This window comes from Triplophysa rosa, linkage group LG6 (genome assembly GCF_024868665.1).
Source record: "Triplophysa rosa linkage group LG6, Trosa_1v2, whole genome shotgun sequence".
Lineage (NCBI taxonomy): Eukaryota > Metazoa > Chordata > Actinopteri > Cypriniformes > Nemacheilidae > Triplophysa > Triplophysa rosa.
Genome location: NC_079895.1, coordinates 26,757,456 through 26,773,812, shown reverse-complemented (window position 1 = coordinate 26,773,812; position 16,357 = coordinate 26,757,456). Strand labels below are relative to the sequence as shown.

The 16,357-nt window shown below is 37.0% G+C and overlaps 3 protein-coding genes across 3 annotated transcripts; all 3 read right to left on the bottom strand.

Annotated features, from left to right (window-relative positions):
- Positions 1–1,092: 1,092 nt before the first annotated feature.
- Positions 1,093–4,006, bottom strand: hoxd9a (homeobox D9a). The gene is made up of 2 exons (XM_057336064.1): positions 2,857–4,006; positions 1,093–2,595 (listed from the first exon to the last, which is right to left on the bottom strand). Exons 1-2 carry the CDS (start codon positions 3,401–3,403, stop codon positions 2,351–2,353), a joined length of 792 nt encoding a protein of 263 aa, XP_057192047.1. The 5' UTR covers positions 3,404–4,006; the 3' UTR covers positions 1,093–2,350.
- Positions 4,007–5,610: 1,604 nt separating this feature from the next.
- On the bottom strand, positions 5,611–8,422 carry hoxd10a (homeobox D10a). Its single transcript, XM_057336204.1, has 2 exons — positions 7,171–8,422; positions 5,611–6,371 (listed from the first exon to the last, which is right to left on the bottom strand). Exons 1-2 carry the CDS (start codon positions 7,892–7,894, stop codon positions 6,097–6,099), a joined length of 999 nt encoding a protein of 332 aa, XP_057192187.1. The 5' UTR covers positions 7,895–8,422; the 3' UTR covers positions 5,611–6,096.
- A 3,541-nt stretch (positions 8,423–11,963) lies between these two features.
- On the bottom strand, positions 11,964–13,958 carry hoxd11a (homeobox D11a). The gene is made up of 2 exons (XM_057336370.1): positions 13,335–13,958; positions 11,964–12,499 (listed from the first exon to the last, which is right to left on the bottom strand). Exons 1-2 carry the CDS (start codon positions 13,927–13,929, stop codon positions 12,267–12,269), a joined length of 828 nt encoding a protein of 275 aa, XP_057192353.1. The 5' UTR covers positions 13,930–13,958; the 3' UTR covers positions 11,964–12,266.
- Positions 13,959–16,357: the final 2,399 nt, after the last annotated feature.

The following is a 16,357-nucleotide window of genomic DNA, read 5'->3' as shown; positions in this document are numbered from 1 at the left end:
TTATGAGATTGTTGCTGCTGTAAATCGATGTAGAGAGGACTGAAGAAAAAAACCGATACGCATTTTAAAGTGTTCTTATTAAGCCATTTTGTAATATTTTGTTTAATAATGTCTTTGTTGCAGGTACTACATATTTCGTGTACACTAAGGCATTAATGGTAAATTATGCATAATTGCATGCAACTAAACCTAAACCAAACCCTAATCCTAAGGTATACATCTTCTTAATATTACTGCAGATGTGTAATTACACTGTAATAAGGGCCATAAAACGACAGTGTACATTTTTTACTTACTTATTTACTACCCAAAATTTAATCAATTGTTTCGGCCATTATCACTAGCACCTAAAAGGTCAAGAATGCAGAATAAACTGCTTCTATTTTTATTGTAACTAACAGTGACATATTACACAGCATAGTGGACTAGTATAATGCATTTTATCCATTACATCTCTACCTGTAAATAAATGTAGGCTACAGTACTGCACGGTGGGCTATATCCACTCACTCGTCCAATTCTTTTGTTCTCATTTAAAACCTACAATTCAACAGCAGGACTAATTATTTGAAACAGCCTTTTAAAGTAGGCTACGGATACACTTTAATCGTAGACATACATGAACAGACGCAGACAGATTTCTCGAAATAAATATACTTTCTGTAGGCAATTTATATTTAGTATATCATTTATAGCTCACTGTTCATTGTTCGGCATATTATACGAGTAAGCTCCTTTGCCGTGGTGTACACAACAGCACCGCCACAACACCAATTATTTTCACAGAACCACGATGCCCTCTAGCGGCAATAATGTACACATGTATTTAATTGGCATTTGAAAACAGGAGTTATGTTATTTTCTTTCACTGTCTTGAATTATTAAGTGCTATTATTTTCAAGTCACTTTTGTCAGTCGTTCAATGTATCTTAGAGACTGTAGGCTATGCTATGATAATAATTTGTAATAATCTACAAAGAAAATGTGCAAGGAATATATGGCTGGCTGTCATATATCTCGTTATTTATTTTTTCAACCTAAAAATGAAACAATTATCTGAAATGTATATTATTAATTAATTAATTAATTTATTTATTTATTTCTGATATCACTTAGCCAAGCGACCGTCAACTTTAAGCCAAGAGAGTAAATGCCTTTCGTAAATAAACGTGACTTTCATTTTGCTGGGGGGTCGACACCTTTTCAGTCTCATCAACACATGGACCAGACGGCCCGTCGAAAAGTGTCTACATTTCTGTTTGCTAGAAACAGACACAAAAAGCCAGTGAGGTTTGTTTCAAAGAAGAGAGCAATTACGGCCCTGCATCATAAACTCATTTAGACCAGACGTCTAGCTCTTTCTATAGCTTTATTAGACCCCGTTTCTTCCTGCTTTAAAGCAATTCATAGTACCGGTCTGACGATAAATTGGGGGTCTTTGAAACACCCTTTCTAATCATAAACTGGTTATTTGCGATATTCTCTAGCAATAAACATCTCTTTTTGTTTGTCATGACATTTTAACATAATTTAGGCGCATGGATGCTGCTATTTAAAATGTTTCTTAATACGCACATTGTACAATAAAAAGCGTCACTTTCAATTTATTTGTAAAAATTGGTCTCACAAAAGAAAGCTTCTACAATGCGCACACGTCGAGTAGTCAACCGAAAACATGTCCAACCACCGGAGTGTCCAACAAAGCTTGCACACACCCACTGAGGAAAGGTGGATCCACTGTGAAAAATCTAATAGCAGAAGTTCGTTTTACTGCAATAATTTAGACATTTTCGATGCATCGTCCATTGAAAGCAAGTGCATTTATAATTGAATTAATTTTCAATTATGAAGGATCTAAAATTGTATGTGCCTGCTCTAGGGGAAAGCGCTCGCTTTGCATGCATTATAAAAAGAGAGTTCAACAGACAGTGGTCCTCTAGACCAGCCGGTATCTAAGAATGATCAGAGCACCGATTATACTCTACTTTTTAATCAAATGCTACGAGTTAATATAAGTGCAACATTTCAGTGGGCAAGACACAAGACAAAATTCCTGTTGTTCTAAGACTGAATGTACATCAGAAAAAAAGCGTTTTCGGGCGTTCGATACATCCAACAAACTGTGCGTATACGATATGAAATGTACATTCATTATCATTTTTTTTGAAGGTCACATAAAGAATAGCTATTTTGACTCCGAATATATTGTCAAATTGAATAGAAGATATGCTGAGGCAATCCTGGGTAAAAGTCTCAAATTCTAAAGAAACTAAACGACAAAGAGCGACACAAATCTAAACTAAGCTACGTAAAAAGAAGCAGGAGTTGTTCAGCTGTAGCATTACGCTCTTCACAGAGGGTCTTTAATGCTCCTCTCTCTGTTCATCTTCTTCATTTTCATTCTTCTGTTCTGAAACCAGATTTTCACCTGCCTCTCTGTTAAATTGAGGATCCGTGCAACCTCATAGCGGCGATCCCTCGTTAAATACATGTTATAAAGAAACTCCTTCTCCAACTCCAAAGTCTGATATTTGGTGTACGGGCATCGCTTCTTTCTTGTTGAACGTGCATGGATCCAGTTTGCTGCTGGGTTGCCTGGAAAACAAACAATAAGAACCGTGTAAATAACATCCACAATCGACTTAGATTTTCGAGATTCGAAAGTTTAATTGGGCTTTGACATGTGTGAATGCAGCTATTTCTACAAGCTGACTTAAAATACCCTTTACAGCCGATGACATTTTTTCGGGCCGTGGTAAAAGCCCGGACACTTTTATAGGTTAGTAAAACCTCTAGTTAAGAAAAACCGGTTCGTGCAGTTCGACGGCTGTAAATCACAGTGCAATTCATACTTACTTGGGTCAAGTTGTTGTTGTTGTTTCTCGTCTTTTGGCTCACTGTGACTCGAACCATTACTGCCAACTCTTTCTTCAGTAGCTTTGTCTACACATTCGGATGCTATGCTGCAGCTATACTCGGCAACTATCGGTGTCTCTGCTTCAAACGCAGCGCGTTCGGTCCTTTTCGGGGGTACATTTTCAGTCTTTGACCCGCTCTGCCGGTTGCTAGAGTGGAACCCGGAAAAAGAAATATGGTTGGAGACTGGATCTATCCAGGAGCGCACGTATCTGTTGTCTGCCAGGTGGGTCTGGTGAACGTATGGAGGGTAAATTCCGGACACCGCCGCAGTAGAAGACTGATGGACCGAGGACCAAGATGTAGGGAACACGGCTGACTTGGGAGCGAAGCTGCAAGAAGAGAAATCCGCATTCTCACCCACACCTGACGGCCTCGCGGGCGCGGCGTGTGAACCGTGAACATAACGCGCTCCGTACGCATCCTCCGCCTCGTGCCCCATTATGGAGTCCACATAATAGCTGCTGACCGCTGAACTAGTCGACATTTTCAGACCCCTGCGAACTCATATAAAACGTTACTCCGTTACGGAAACCTTGCCTCTGAACAATCATAGTATTTTGCTGCCTTCATCTTCAGTGATTGGTTACATGGATCACGTGATCATATTTACTAATACTGAGAGTAAATCAGTCCGCCAATAACGGTATGTTTTGATTTTGTACTTTCAAAAATGAGGACAAAAAATTACGTTTAACACAACCAACGTGTAATTACATTGTACATTCCGTTCCCGTGATTCCTCGTGCTTTTAACGCGCCACTCCAACGGAGGTGGTACCGGTCTTTTTTTTCTTTGCGGGTATATTAACACCACCCCATTTATTTCAAACCAGCATTCACCAGTAATAGGCTACATTAACAAATGATTGCAGTAGAGTGTAAAATCTTGCAAAATTTCATCACAATGTATGTCATATACTCTGGCCTTGTAAAGTATTTTATAGAGTACTGAGTTGCAAGTCCTCGTAAAATAAATGCAATAACATGCTGTAAAACTACGATCCACCACAGTCTCACAGATTCTCATATTTTATAAACTGTCCGCACTGCATTAATGTTAAGATCTTTCATTTTTAAATGTGGTTTTGTTATTGTATGACTGACAAAGAAAATAATATTCCTATTTTTGTATTTATTGAAAAGCGAGCCATAGTTTGCCTACTTTTATGTCTATCAATAAAATTTTTATGAGGTGCATTTGATTATGTATTAATGTGCCCTTAATAAAACAGAAACTTGCCGTTACAGCGTCTGGGCCTGGGTGTCTGTCATTGGATGAAAAAAATACATCAATGTAAAATATTTCGGGTCATTTTCTTTATTTTAGATAACACATCGGGCAGTAAGAAGGTGATCTGCGTGTGGATTGACTTCAAAGAAGGCAGATATTGCTGCGTCACATAATTCAAATTAATATAGGGTTTAAGACTGTTTATTGCAAACAGATGCGTAAAGGGTGATGAAAACAGCATTTCCATTATTTAAGTTAATAATACACGTTTTTGTGTTTGAAAACAATATTCATGCAGAACAGAAACGTGGAGAAATGTTATAGATACAGTATATTTCTGTCTGTGCTTCTATTGTGGCCGCACACACTTCTGTACGGAATTCTTAGTGTGTGTGTGTATGTACACTGTAAAAAATGATTTGTTGTTTTTTGTTGTTTCAACTTAAAAAAATAAGTTACCTTGTTGCCTTAAAAGTTAGTTCAACTTAAAAATATTAGTCAACACAACGAGTTTGCAACAAATTCATTAAGTGAACTAATATTTTTTAGGTTGAACTAACTTAAAATTTTAAGGCAAAAAGGTAACTTATTTTTTTAAGTTGAAACAACAAAAAACTACAAATCATTTTTTACAGTGTATGTGTGTGTGTGTGTCTGTGCGCGAGAGAGCTAGTGGTCGAGGCCACACACAAAAATGCGGAAGAGAGCTTTAAAATAATTATCTGGGACTTGTGGAAAGAGCGGCGTTAAGGGACATCATGTGATAGGCTACATGACAGTCCAAATCATTTCCACTTTTAAGTGTTCATGCAAGTCTTCTGAAGCCCCCGTGTAGGCTACGCTTCTGCAGTACTTAGATGTGGGCCATTTTCCCCTAAAGTCTGCAAAAAGATATATGTTTTTGTTTTCGAATTGAGTTTTCAGCATTCGTTATTTGTACTGTAATGTTTTCTATACTGACGTTCTCAAATCAATTCATCTTAAAATAAAGTGCAGCATTTTTTAAATAAAACATGGTTGTGCCTCAATCCAATTTTATTTCGTTTTTTCTTTTGAGTTTTAAAATGTAGTACTTAACTATAATATTAATTCTTCTCAAAACTGGCACCTAACATCACGCAATTGTTGATTTAACTTTGATGAATTTACTAATATTTTCGACTGCATTGTGAATAATTCTTTGTCGTTCTTCAAGACCCTGTAGCTGTGGATTAGTCTGTTGTTACTTACATTTACAGACTGCTACATTTGAATAAAACATCATATTTTGCATTCTTTGCTATCTTTGCCCAGTGAAAATCTAAACGTTTACATGTGCATAATTAAATGACATAGACTTATTCATCAGTATAGGTGTTCTTGTACAGAACAGGTTTGAATTTAAAGCAGGGAGAGCAAAGAAATCAACTTCCAATTTTATCCGATATGCTTTAAGAAAACACAGAGCAAACTACACCTTACATTATTCATTTATTAATCCACTGACCACATGCCATAAACATGCACTGATATAGACATTTAAATATGTATTTCGCAAACATTGATTACGTAATCATTTCAGATGTTAGATTTCACTGGTGGAAGGATGGACACACTTTTTACACGTGCCTTCATGTCCAAAGCCATGACTTCTTTGTCTGTTCTTGCGACAGTTTTGCTGGTCCACGTTGGAAATAAAACGGCTTCGAACAGTTTATGTTTATGTCGGCTTTTGCTTAAATTAGGACCCAACACCATTTGTATACCCTGTGAAACATATTCAAAATACACAACGCTTCACATTGAAAATCCTATTAAGGACGTAGCAACAAATCACAAGGATGTAGCAACAATTACAACATTGGAACGTGAAAGTAACCAAAACAATGCCCGCAGCCCTCGTGTTATCATTACACACGAGAACATGGGCCGAAAGAGAGGGAGGGTGAATTCTTGATTGTTGCATGCTCACGAAAAAGTGAGATTAGAGGTAAGTTCACGAATACGATTTTCTCGACTCATTTTCTTAAGTTTCATCCTGCGGTTTTGAAACCAGATTTTCACTTGTCTGTCGGTGAGGTTGACGCTTTTGCTGATCTCTAGACGGCGCTCCCGAGTCAGGTACATATTGAATAAAAACTCTTTTTCTAATTCCAAGGTCTGGTGCTTTGTGTATGGACATCGTTTTTTCCTTCCACTCTTCGCAGTTAACCAGTTGCTTGTCGGCGTTTCGCTTTTGGACTCTGCAAAACAAAAAAGACAAAGTGATCCAACAGCACCAGCCGCCTGCTGCCTCGCTTTGGGATAGGCTCTATTTCCCCTCAAATAAAATATGAATAAATTAATTGTTTGCTATGGGTTGTTTTATATTTCCATTTTGAAATATTGTAATACACTGAATTTTAAATGAACGTACATGGGACAACATGTTGTAATTGTGTCTGCATGTGACCTCGTTTCGACCTTTACGTCTGCTGGTATTTAACAACAAATCTCGAAAACCTCAATTTGAATGTTTAGTATGTTGCCATCATTCATTTATTAACAGTGCGTTCTCTCAGTTTAGTTAACGTTTATAGCTTTATGCTTATGTTTACAGCTTGTCTTTCCCATGTTGTAACAGGAAAATACATGCAATTTGGATTATGCGCCTCCACTGACTGCACCATAAATATGGCAATACCAAATTCCACAAATCCAGAAGAGTGCATTTTTCAATATCAAATAAGTGACAAATAAATGAACGTTTTATTTCGTTCATGAAACACGTTTTATTTTTGTGCTGTACGGATGAAATACAAAAACCATTTCACTCTGCTTATATCGAACAAAGAAGAATGGTTCCAAGTCACTTGCAACAAAACGTATTTGATGTTAACGCGCCCTCGCAGCGCCGTTTCCTGTTAAGGCTTTTACTGCAACCTGAGTAAGACTCCCATTAAACATTACGACTTTCGGGTTGTTTGTGTTTTATATTGGGTTTTATGATGCTGGAGCGTTCGCGTTACACCAAGACGCGATTAATCCTTTTATTGTACCCACCTTTCCCTTCTCTCTGTGGCAATTCAGGGCTCGAGACAGACGCCCCAGTGGAGCAGGTCTTGTCCTCCTGCGCGCTGGCTTTGGGCTCCGGGCTTTGCGCCGGGGACGAGCTCCTTGTGTCACGTTCTTGCGGTAGTTTCTTTTCCACCTCCACAAAGGGCGTCGACTGCGCTTTTGGAGTCACCCTGTTCAGCTGCATTAACGTGGTGTTTGGATTAATCGCCTCGTTGTCATAGTCCTGGATGTTTTTCGCCGTCGCGTAAGTTTGGCTTAGTCTAAAGTATCCAGGGACCGGAATCTCGGGACTGTCAACGGAACACGATTCGGTAATCAGGTTGGAGTACGCGGGTATCTCAGACGCGCTGACCTTTGCTCTCTTGTCGGAGTACATACAACAGTTTGTCTCTTCTTTTATATTCTGTGAAAATGTGAAGGTGGACATCTGGTTAAGCGGTTGCTCTAACCGACAGGACCTAGTCGGATCTGCCCAGTTATCAGTTTGAGGTATGTACGAGTGGACGTTCATGCTCATGTTTTGGTGGTTTACTTCCCCCCGTTTGCCAAGAGACGGCAGGAGTCCACAGGTTTGCATTCCATAGGTTCCCATTTCTGCAGTGGATGGCATGTACATGTTACTGCTGGAGTAAAAATCTGTTCTGCACGCACCAATCAAAGAATCTACGAAAAACGTGTTAACAGCAGGAGAGCTGTTGGGAAAGGACATTTTGGAGCGTTTTTACGAAGGAGAGAGGTGTCCTCTGTAGGCTTACATATCTAGCAAAACAATCCCGGCGTAACCTACAGCGTCTCTCTGCAACCACATGACATTCTCACCAATGAAATTTGAAAATGGCCTTGAGACGCAGGCTCTTCCCCATCACGTGGACACCTTGGTACGCGGTTTGAAGTTTTAGACGTGGTCAACAGCGACACCTAGAACAAGGACTTGAAATTGGTTTCAAGATTAGCAGAATGTCGTTTTAAAACTCACCTTTCAACATGACATGTAAAGTGTGGACAAAATGGGTGTACGGCGAATAAGGATCACGTGCAATGAAAATAAATTGCACCAGTTACCACAGCCTGTTTTGTACTCCTTTCGAGTCGAATTCAAGGTCAAGAAACGAAATGTCTGCAGATGCTTGAGGCATTTTCTGGTCGTTTAATATTTCAGTGGGAAAATGCAGATGATGCCGCAGACTGATGCAACGGACGTGAGCCTAAAGTACACAGACTGCACATTGAATTAAGGCTGAAAGGCAAAACTTGTGTTTTATGTCTGAAAAATAAAACCACGTTACCTGTTAATATGTGTATTTATCATTCATTTCAGCGACACAAATGATGTTGCCTGTTCTCTGTTTTTGCATGGAGCATATGATCGAAGAATGCCTAACCGAACAAAACACTTTTTAAAATATACTTATGATAATTATATGTTAGCAAATCGGTAATTGTGTATCATCTTTATATGTGTATATTTGCTATTTAAGTTAATACTACAGCAGGCAAATTCAAAACATATTTCACGAAATATTTAAATGATTTAATACAGTTGTCTCATACGTACAGTGTTAAGTTTTGTGTGTGTTTGTTTTATAATGTAGGCTACTGAATTTATGTTGTGTATTTATATCATTTTTAATTAACTCCGTGGTTATACAAATACGTATAAATGTATTTAGCTGTATTTAGCTAAGTTGGTATAACATTGGTGTTTTTCATTGAGGTCGATTAGTCATTATAAAATTGCAGGAGAAAAAAATCAAAAGCTTCAAGTAAAAATGCAAATTCTTTTCAGAAATGTTCAGTTTTGGAACTCGGTAAAATGGAAAACATAAATATGGATGTCTGTTAAGCGTCTTGAAATTATTTGTATTACGTACGTTACAAGTGTAGCCAATAACCTATTTATCTTCAAGTAATAATATTATCTTTTTTTTTTTTTAAATAGCGATAAGCCGTCATCAACTTATTGTAAAATTGGTGACAAATTAAGTAAACGTTTGGGGACATGTGCACATGTTTGCTAAATACTAACAACAAAGTAAGACAACAAATAATACACTTACGGCCATGGATTTTATGTTTCCTTACACACTATATTAATGAAAATGAGTGAACTAAATTTAACATCACTTTCCTTTAAAAAATCGCGCGAGTTTCCGCTTAACATTAATATGACTGATAGCATTGCTAAAAGTACAACAAAAAACAGAATAACTGTACATGTCGACATCTGTAAAAAGATAAACGTTTAGATAGGCTACACATTAAACATATCTGTTATTTGTAATAATTATTAATTGTTGTGTTTGTTTAAAAAAACATCAATGTCCCTCCGTTATCGAGTTTAACTTCTAAAACTTATTTTTTAAAGTTATTTTTTATAAACAATAAACAGACCGGACAAATGAGTAATATAACGAATAGGCCTATTGATACCACACGGACTGTGTTGTACCTTCATAACCCATCGATGATAGGAGTAGGCCTATTCATACATTTTTCGACAGTCTGATCTCTCTCATAAAAGTGTTAAAAAATACTAAAAACCTGCTTATCGCCTTACACAATACATCTGCTAAATTTAGGCAATTCTGCTGCTGCTGCTAATACTAATAATAATAATAATAACAATAATAATATGATGTGGTGGTTATTGTTGTGGTGGTTCAAAAGAGAACTGTGAAGTATTCTTCCAGAGAAGCTAACCTCTGAGACAGGGTAGAAAATGTCGTCTCAACTATTGCCTTTATACGTATCCCTGGTTAATTTGAGATAGAATCTTTTATAAAAGTGTAAATGTATTGAGGGTAAAAATAAGTAAACACATTAAGAGGTTTCATACTGCACATTAACAACATAAGGCCTATGTGTAAAACCTTAGATCACGTACTCGCTCAAGATCATAGTCATTGTTGTTACTGACATACACTTGGATTACCCTGCACCAGGCCCAAACATTGCTGTAAGTTCGCCCTCTTGTGGCTTTAAGCAGTGTCAAAACCATATAAAAGAGGTGTAAAATAAAATTCATTTCTGATTTCTGATGTCTGATTTATTTTATTTTTGTTGTTTCTTATTGTTATGTTTTCAGCTGTTTATGGGGTGAAATTGAAATGTAAAGTTTTTCTCATTGCAAAATTAATACAAAATGAAAATACAGGACATAGCCTACAATCTGTTACTGAGTGTTCAGTTAGAATTATATGCATTATTTTTGTGCAAATATATTGTTATTATTCTATTCTAAATTTGTAATGCACCTTAGTATTCATGTGGTAGTAGCTAAAAGATACCATCACAACTTATTGTAGCACTTTTTGATCAACATTTCGTATTTAAATATACATATTCTACCTAAGGAAATAGAGGCATGTTTTCTACGCCTAAATAGAAAAAAAAATGTACAAAACAAAATCAGCTTGTAGATGCACGTTTGCCTAAATCAGAGTACATTCAAATTGCACATCAGATGTTTGTTTAAAGTATAATGGAAAGATGAAGGTAGTTTTCTCACCTATATTTATTTAGGAGCGCTCTGTTTCTTAAAACATAAGCTAAAGAGAACGTAATTGAATGTAATCATTTTCATTTTATTTGTCTCATACTGTATATATTGCCTTTGCAGCCAAAACATAATAAAGTGATTATTAGTAGCCTAGAATTAGTATAAGAAGTAATAATAATAATAGGCTAATCATCATCATCAAAATAACAGAAATGATACTTGTTTTATTTTACATTTGAGCATGTCACTTATTCAAAGGGTGTCCATGTTGAGTGTTCAGTAGGCCATTGAAGGCGCACGAGTTTTCAGTGTAAATGTGTGGAATGCAGCGGCCATGTTGGGCCGTGCTGCACTGCGGCGCCTCTGAGAGGGCGTAGTTTTTCAAAGACAACCGCAAAAAGCCAACTTTACTTATTCAGAAAGGTTAAGGGTGACGACCTTGACATTACAGAAGTTCAAATACAATTTTCATATTTCATTTTACTTTTCAGAGTTGACGAAATCCAAGGTTAGCCGATTTCAGTCAAGTTGGTTTCACTGTAAGCGTCTATATTGTCAATTTTAAATAAACACCAAGACAAATACGCGCGTATAAATACATAACGCTTATGACGGTTATTCAAAAGATAGATCTCTTTTTTAAATGCTACTTAATATGTACACATTTTCCTGAGTTTCATTTTAAACAGGAAAAAAAACATCTGTACCCTTTGTGTTTCAGGGCAAAGTCGCAGTTGAAGAGGATAGGGGTCCAATAGCCCCAATTTAATTTACTGCCCACAGTTTATTGTACTGTCTAGACTGTTCAAGGTTTCGTAAACAGCCTTAGTGTAAAACAACATACAACGAAAGGAATTAGTTATAGACCCATAAAGTTTTCACGCTTTGAAACCTGAAAATGGTTTCTCTTTATTTCATGGTCCCCTTTTCCGTTCCTGTATAATATTCAAAACACATTTGTTCATAAATTGAAAAATGAAACAGTATATTCTACAGAAATACGAGCTTGAAATGCAGCTGTGATAAATAACTTCTCTTTAGCTGACCTACACGTGCACACTACCACACGGCTGACACAGCGATAGACAGAAATAAACAAAAAAACTTTTGTATTTATATTTATTTGATACACCAATACATTACATGCTACTCACGAATAAATGCATACACAACTCTAACTCAGTGTATTTACGTATTGATTACTGTAATCAAAGGTATATTTTGCTTACGCAATGTGAACTGTTTTTTGATTTTATAAGTTTCATTGAACAGTGGAAAATACAATAAATTAATACAAACATAAAGCGATTGAATTTCAATGTCATTAACAGATAAGCATAAAGGATTAAGAGATTGTCCTGGTACCTATGTTCGCCATAATGGTTATTTTCGTTCTCTGTAAATATACATCGGCTTTCGACAATTTTTGTAGAACTAGCATTGCGCATAAAACCGGTTTAACAATTATTTTGCATAGTTATAAAATACAGTTGACGTGAAAATACCTCATGTGTCTTTTCTTCCACAATTATGACAAAAATATAAGCGTGGTCGTATGCCGAAGCAGACAATATCATGACTTTCAGAACAATGGATTTCCAGTGAAATACTGGAGGCGATCTCGGTTGAGCTTTTTCTCTTTCATCCTTCGGTTCTGGAACCAAATCTTCACTTGTCGGTCTGTAAGACTGAGCATTCTGGACAAATGCAGACGTTTCTCTTTGTTTATGTACACATTGAAAAAGAATTCTCGTTCAAGTTCTCGGATCTGGTATTTTGAATACGGGCATCTCTTTTTTCTGGACTTTGTTGCACCTACAAAAAGAAACGTATCTTGGTTACATTACTGTGATTTTAAACTGGAACAATCTTGGTAGATGACTTTGAAAAGTATCAATGTAAGCATGGAGATTAGTTTGAACTGTTGTGTTGTCAACACCACACTTATCAAAGCCCTGTTTAAAAAGAAGTATATACTCACATGCACTGATACAGGCACAAACATGCATTTAAGCGGCCCAGTGCGCACGCACACACACACACGCACGCACGCACGCACACACACACACACACACACGCGCACACACACACACACACACACACACACACACACACACACACACACACACACAAACACAAACACAAACATAAACACACAAATATGGAATTACACACAGACTTCACGTACATACGCACGCAGGCGCACACTGTAGATGTAATCTGTAGATGTGTCTTTGACTATTTCTTTATGAAATACCCTTAGTTAGAAACTGTGACGCCATGCTAATCATTCTATTTTTATGCACAACTTTAAGAAAATGAATCATGCTTTAATTATAGTCAAAGGGAAGTCTTGTTTGTTGACTAATTGTTTTTTGTATTTCGGTCGTTTTACTTCAAAAACCACAGATGACACAAAAAAAATGGTAATTTCAGTTAAACACTGGTTACTTTTCGGAAGTGGATGAATGACACATTGCTAGCGCTGATGTGATCCGGCGAAAGCACGTTATCATCGTAAATATTTTACAACAGCAAAGCGAATCTTACCAGCTATATAAAAACTTTTGCATGCTTATAAAGGGGCACATAAAACTCAACAGACAAAGTAATGTGGTAGACTGAAGCGCCGTTAACGCGCGGGACTTACTTGAGCCGTTGTTCTTGTCTTCATCGCAGGTTGATATTGAGGATTCCTCCTCTGTGGTTTCTTCTCGTTTGCTCTGCTCCGCGCTATCCGGAGACGCTTTATCACACGCAGCATCTCCGGGGGCACTTGTGTCCTGCTTTTGTTTGGACTGCTCTGGGTTGAGCTTTTCAGAGTTCGCGTTTTCAAAAAATGGATCAAATCCTTGCGGAAGCACTCCGTTTCGGCCCACGTTAGTAAAGAGATTGCACGAGGAGTTGGTGCCGCCGTGATGGCTGTACACGGAGTCGTTCTTGAAAATCATTTCCGCTCTGTTTGATGATTGCAGGAGATCTCGGTGCATTATCTCGTCCGTCGAATAGTAAGACGCGTAATTGCCCCTGTAATGCCATTTGCTCGGATGGTCCAGTCCGTAGTCCCTGAAAGACACTTCGCGAACAGGTTGGACTTGAGCTATGTTTGAAGAATAGGGAAAATTAACTTGACACGACGTGGTCTGTGGTAAAAACGACGAGACAGACGAAAAATCTGGTGCAGAAACGTAGTACGGCAAATACATATTTGAAGCACAGTTACTGCGATCATCGTAATCCGTCATTGCTCGCTGTGGTCTCAGAGAGCAGAAATCGGCTGCTTTCTGTGTTAAACTTTGCCCATCTATTGCACCATATGCGTGCGGATAGGACTCGCGAGGGAGAAAAATCGGAAACGCGCGCTGACGTGCAATTCATCTTGATCGATTCTTGAGGTAATTGTGTCATGTGATCTGGTAAAAAAAATTACCATATATCAATATCAGTCATTAAGTCGGTTCTGAGCTAGTCATAGGTAAACGCACGAGGCAGGTCATTGGTTGCCTGTATTTTTTGAAACTCCCATGTTGATTTCCTCGTGTGTATTACAAGGCATTAGTAAACAATCGCAGAAACACCACGTCATAGATTATGTTAAAAAAGGGATTGCTATAAGGAATGAAACGGTCATCAAAACGTTGAGCGATGCATTCCATGTGCCCTGTATTATAGTACAGGGCACATAATATACTACAGGGCACATGGAATGCATCGCTTAACGTTTTCGTTTACTTGTTTAATCTACTATTTTGCGTTTCTCAATCACTGCGCCTTACAACCCGAAAAAAGAAATCATTTACTACAGAAGTAAAAATCTATTTGCTGTCTCCTAAATTGTTCAACATATTTCTGTATACTGACATGCTCAAATTAGCATTCTTTCTTTATCATAACGTACTGTGTTTTTATACACAACAGAGGTACAAAGAGTTAAAATCTGAATTATTCCTCTTTTAGAGCCTGTGGGGTAATTTATAGAAATAGTTGAAAACTTTACTAAATTTTAAATTTACATGTCTAATCGCATCGCTCTTTTGCTATACATACAAGAAAAATAAAAAAACAACTTCAATGAAACTAGATTTTTTGTTTGCACAGATTACTGAAAACCAAGCAAAACGTAAACATTTACATCGTGCAGACAACGAAATGCTAATGGCACCGAACACACATGTTAAAAAAAGAAAACATTTTGAACTGTACCTGTGTATTTTAACGTGTAAATCGTATTCCATGCAGTGACCGAACAGTTTAAAAAGAATTCCTCGACAAAATTAAAAGAGAAGGAAGAGAAGGGAAAGACACCCGAATTCACACTGCCAAGTACAAAACAACTGGCTTTGAACGTCTGTGGTCTGAGACAATACACAGGCGGCAATCACCAATAACCGTCAGCCAAATGATTTTATTGCACAGACAAAAGGATGTGCTGTGGTGTAGTGTGCTGGGTGGAGGTGAATAGTGACCGCTACAAGATTAGCAAGAGATCTTTGAAAATATACACATTTCACGTCTTTAGGGGATTTTTAAAGAAGAATTAGGAAGAATATTCCAATTGTACTGTTAAACAAATACGTACTGAAGAGATGTGAAAACAAATTTTGTCACATTATTTTTATTTATTTAATTAATTATGTATTTTAATCCAATCATAATGTCTGTAGACTGCATTGGCTGCATGAGACAATCACGATTCATTTTTAATATAGCTATTTGATTTAAGATATAATGCACATTGTTATTCCAACTGATTAAGTTTATTAGATTTTCATTTTATTTCATTTGATCTTGTAGATTTCTTTTTAAAATACGTATTTAATTAACAGACAGCTCAATTGTAAGGCTGGTTTGTTGAATCGATCCATATTAACTTTTTGTGTTTTTGGTTAAGTGCTGGACAAAGCACAAAGAGCCAAGATATATATATTTATTCGCCGTTGTAATGTTCAAAAAGTTTAAAGCAGACAAAACAATTCTCTTAACAGCACGAAAACCTTTTACAAAAAAAAATGAAAACATATGATTGATTTGTTTGTGTATGTTTAAGGCAGCTGTCCGTGCATGTTATATGAACGGAAGAACAAAGACAAATCACACCAGTTCAAACGCTTCTTACATTTTTGCAAAAAATGAAAGATTGTTTTACAAATTGTGAGAAAAAATCTCGAAATAAATTGCATGCGTCATGGGAAGTTTACAAAATTCGTCTATTTCAGTGCAAGAAAGTCACTAACTTGACCTTAACTTTGTATTAGTGCCCCCAGTGCGCTCTGATAACGTCTGGCAATGTTTTTCAAGCAACCTTACCACTCGTGTTTCTTCTTTGTTTACTCTAAAATAATCACTTTTAAAGGAATTGTCAAGGTAACAAACTCAATATAAACATATGTATTGTTTTTAGCGACGTTTAAATGGATCGACGAAAGAGAGTTTTGCCACCTAAACAATAAAGAGGTTTCTCATTGCAAAATGACAACATATGTACCCTTATTTTCGTGTTTCAGCTTTGATAAATTATTCCTTGATCCTAATTTACCCGAGGTTTGGCCTTTTGTAAATCCGTAATCAAGAACACCATAATGGCTAACGATAGTTTCGCGCAAATACACGCACAATTCAAGAACAGGGTTATTTATAAAACTTATTAGAGGTCTGATTATATAACATGTGTAC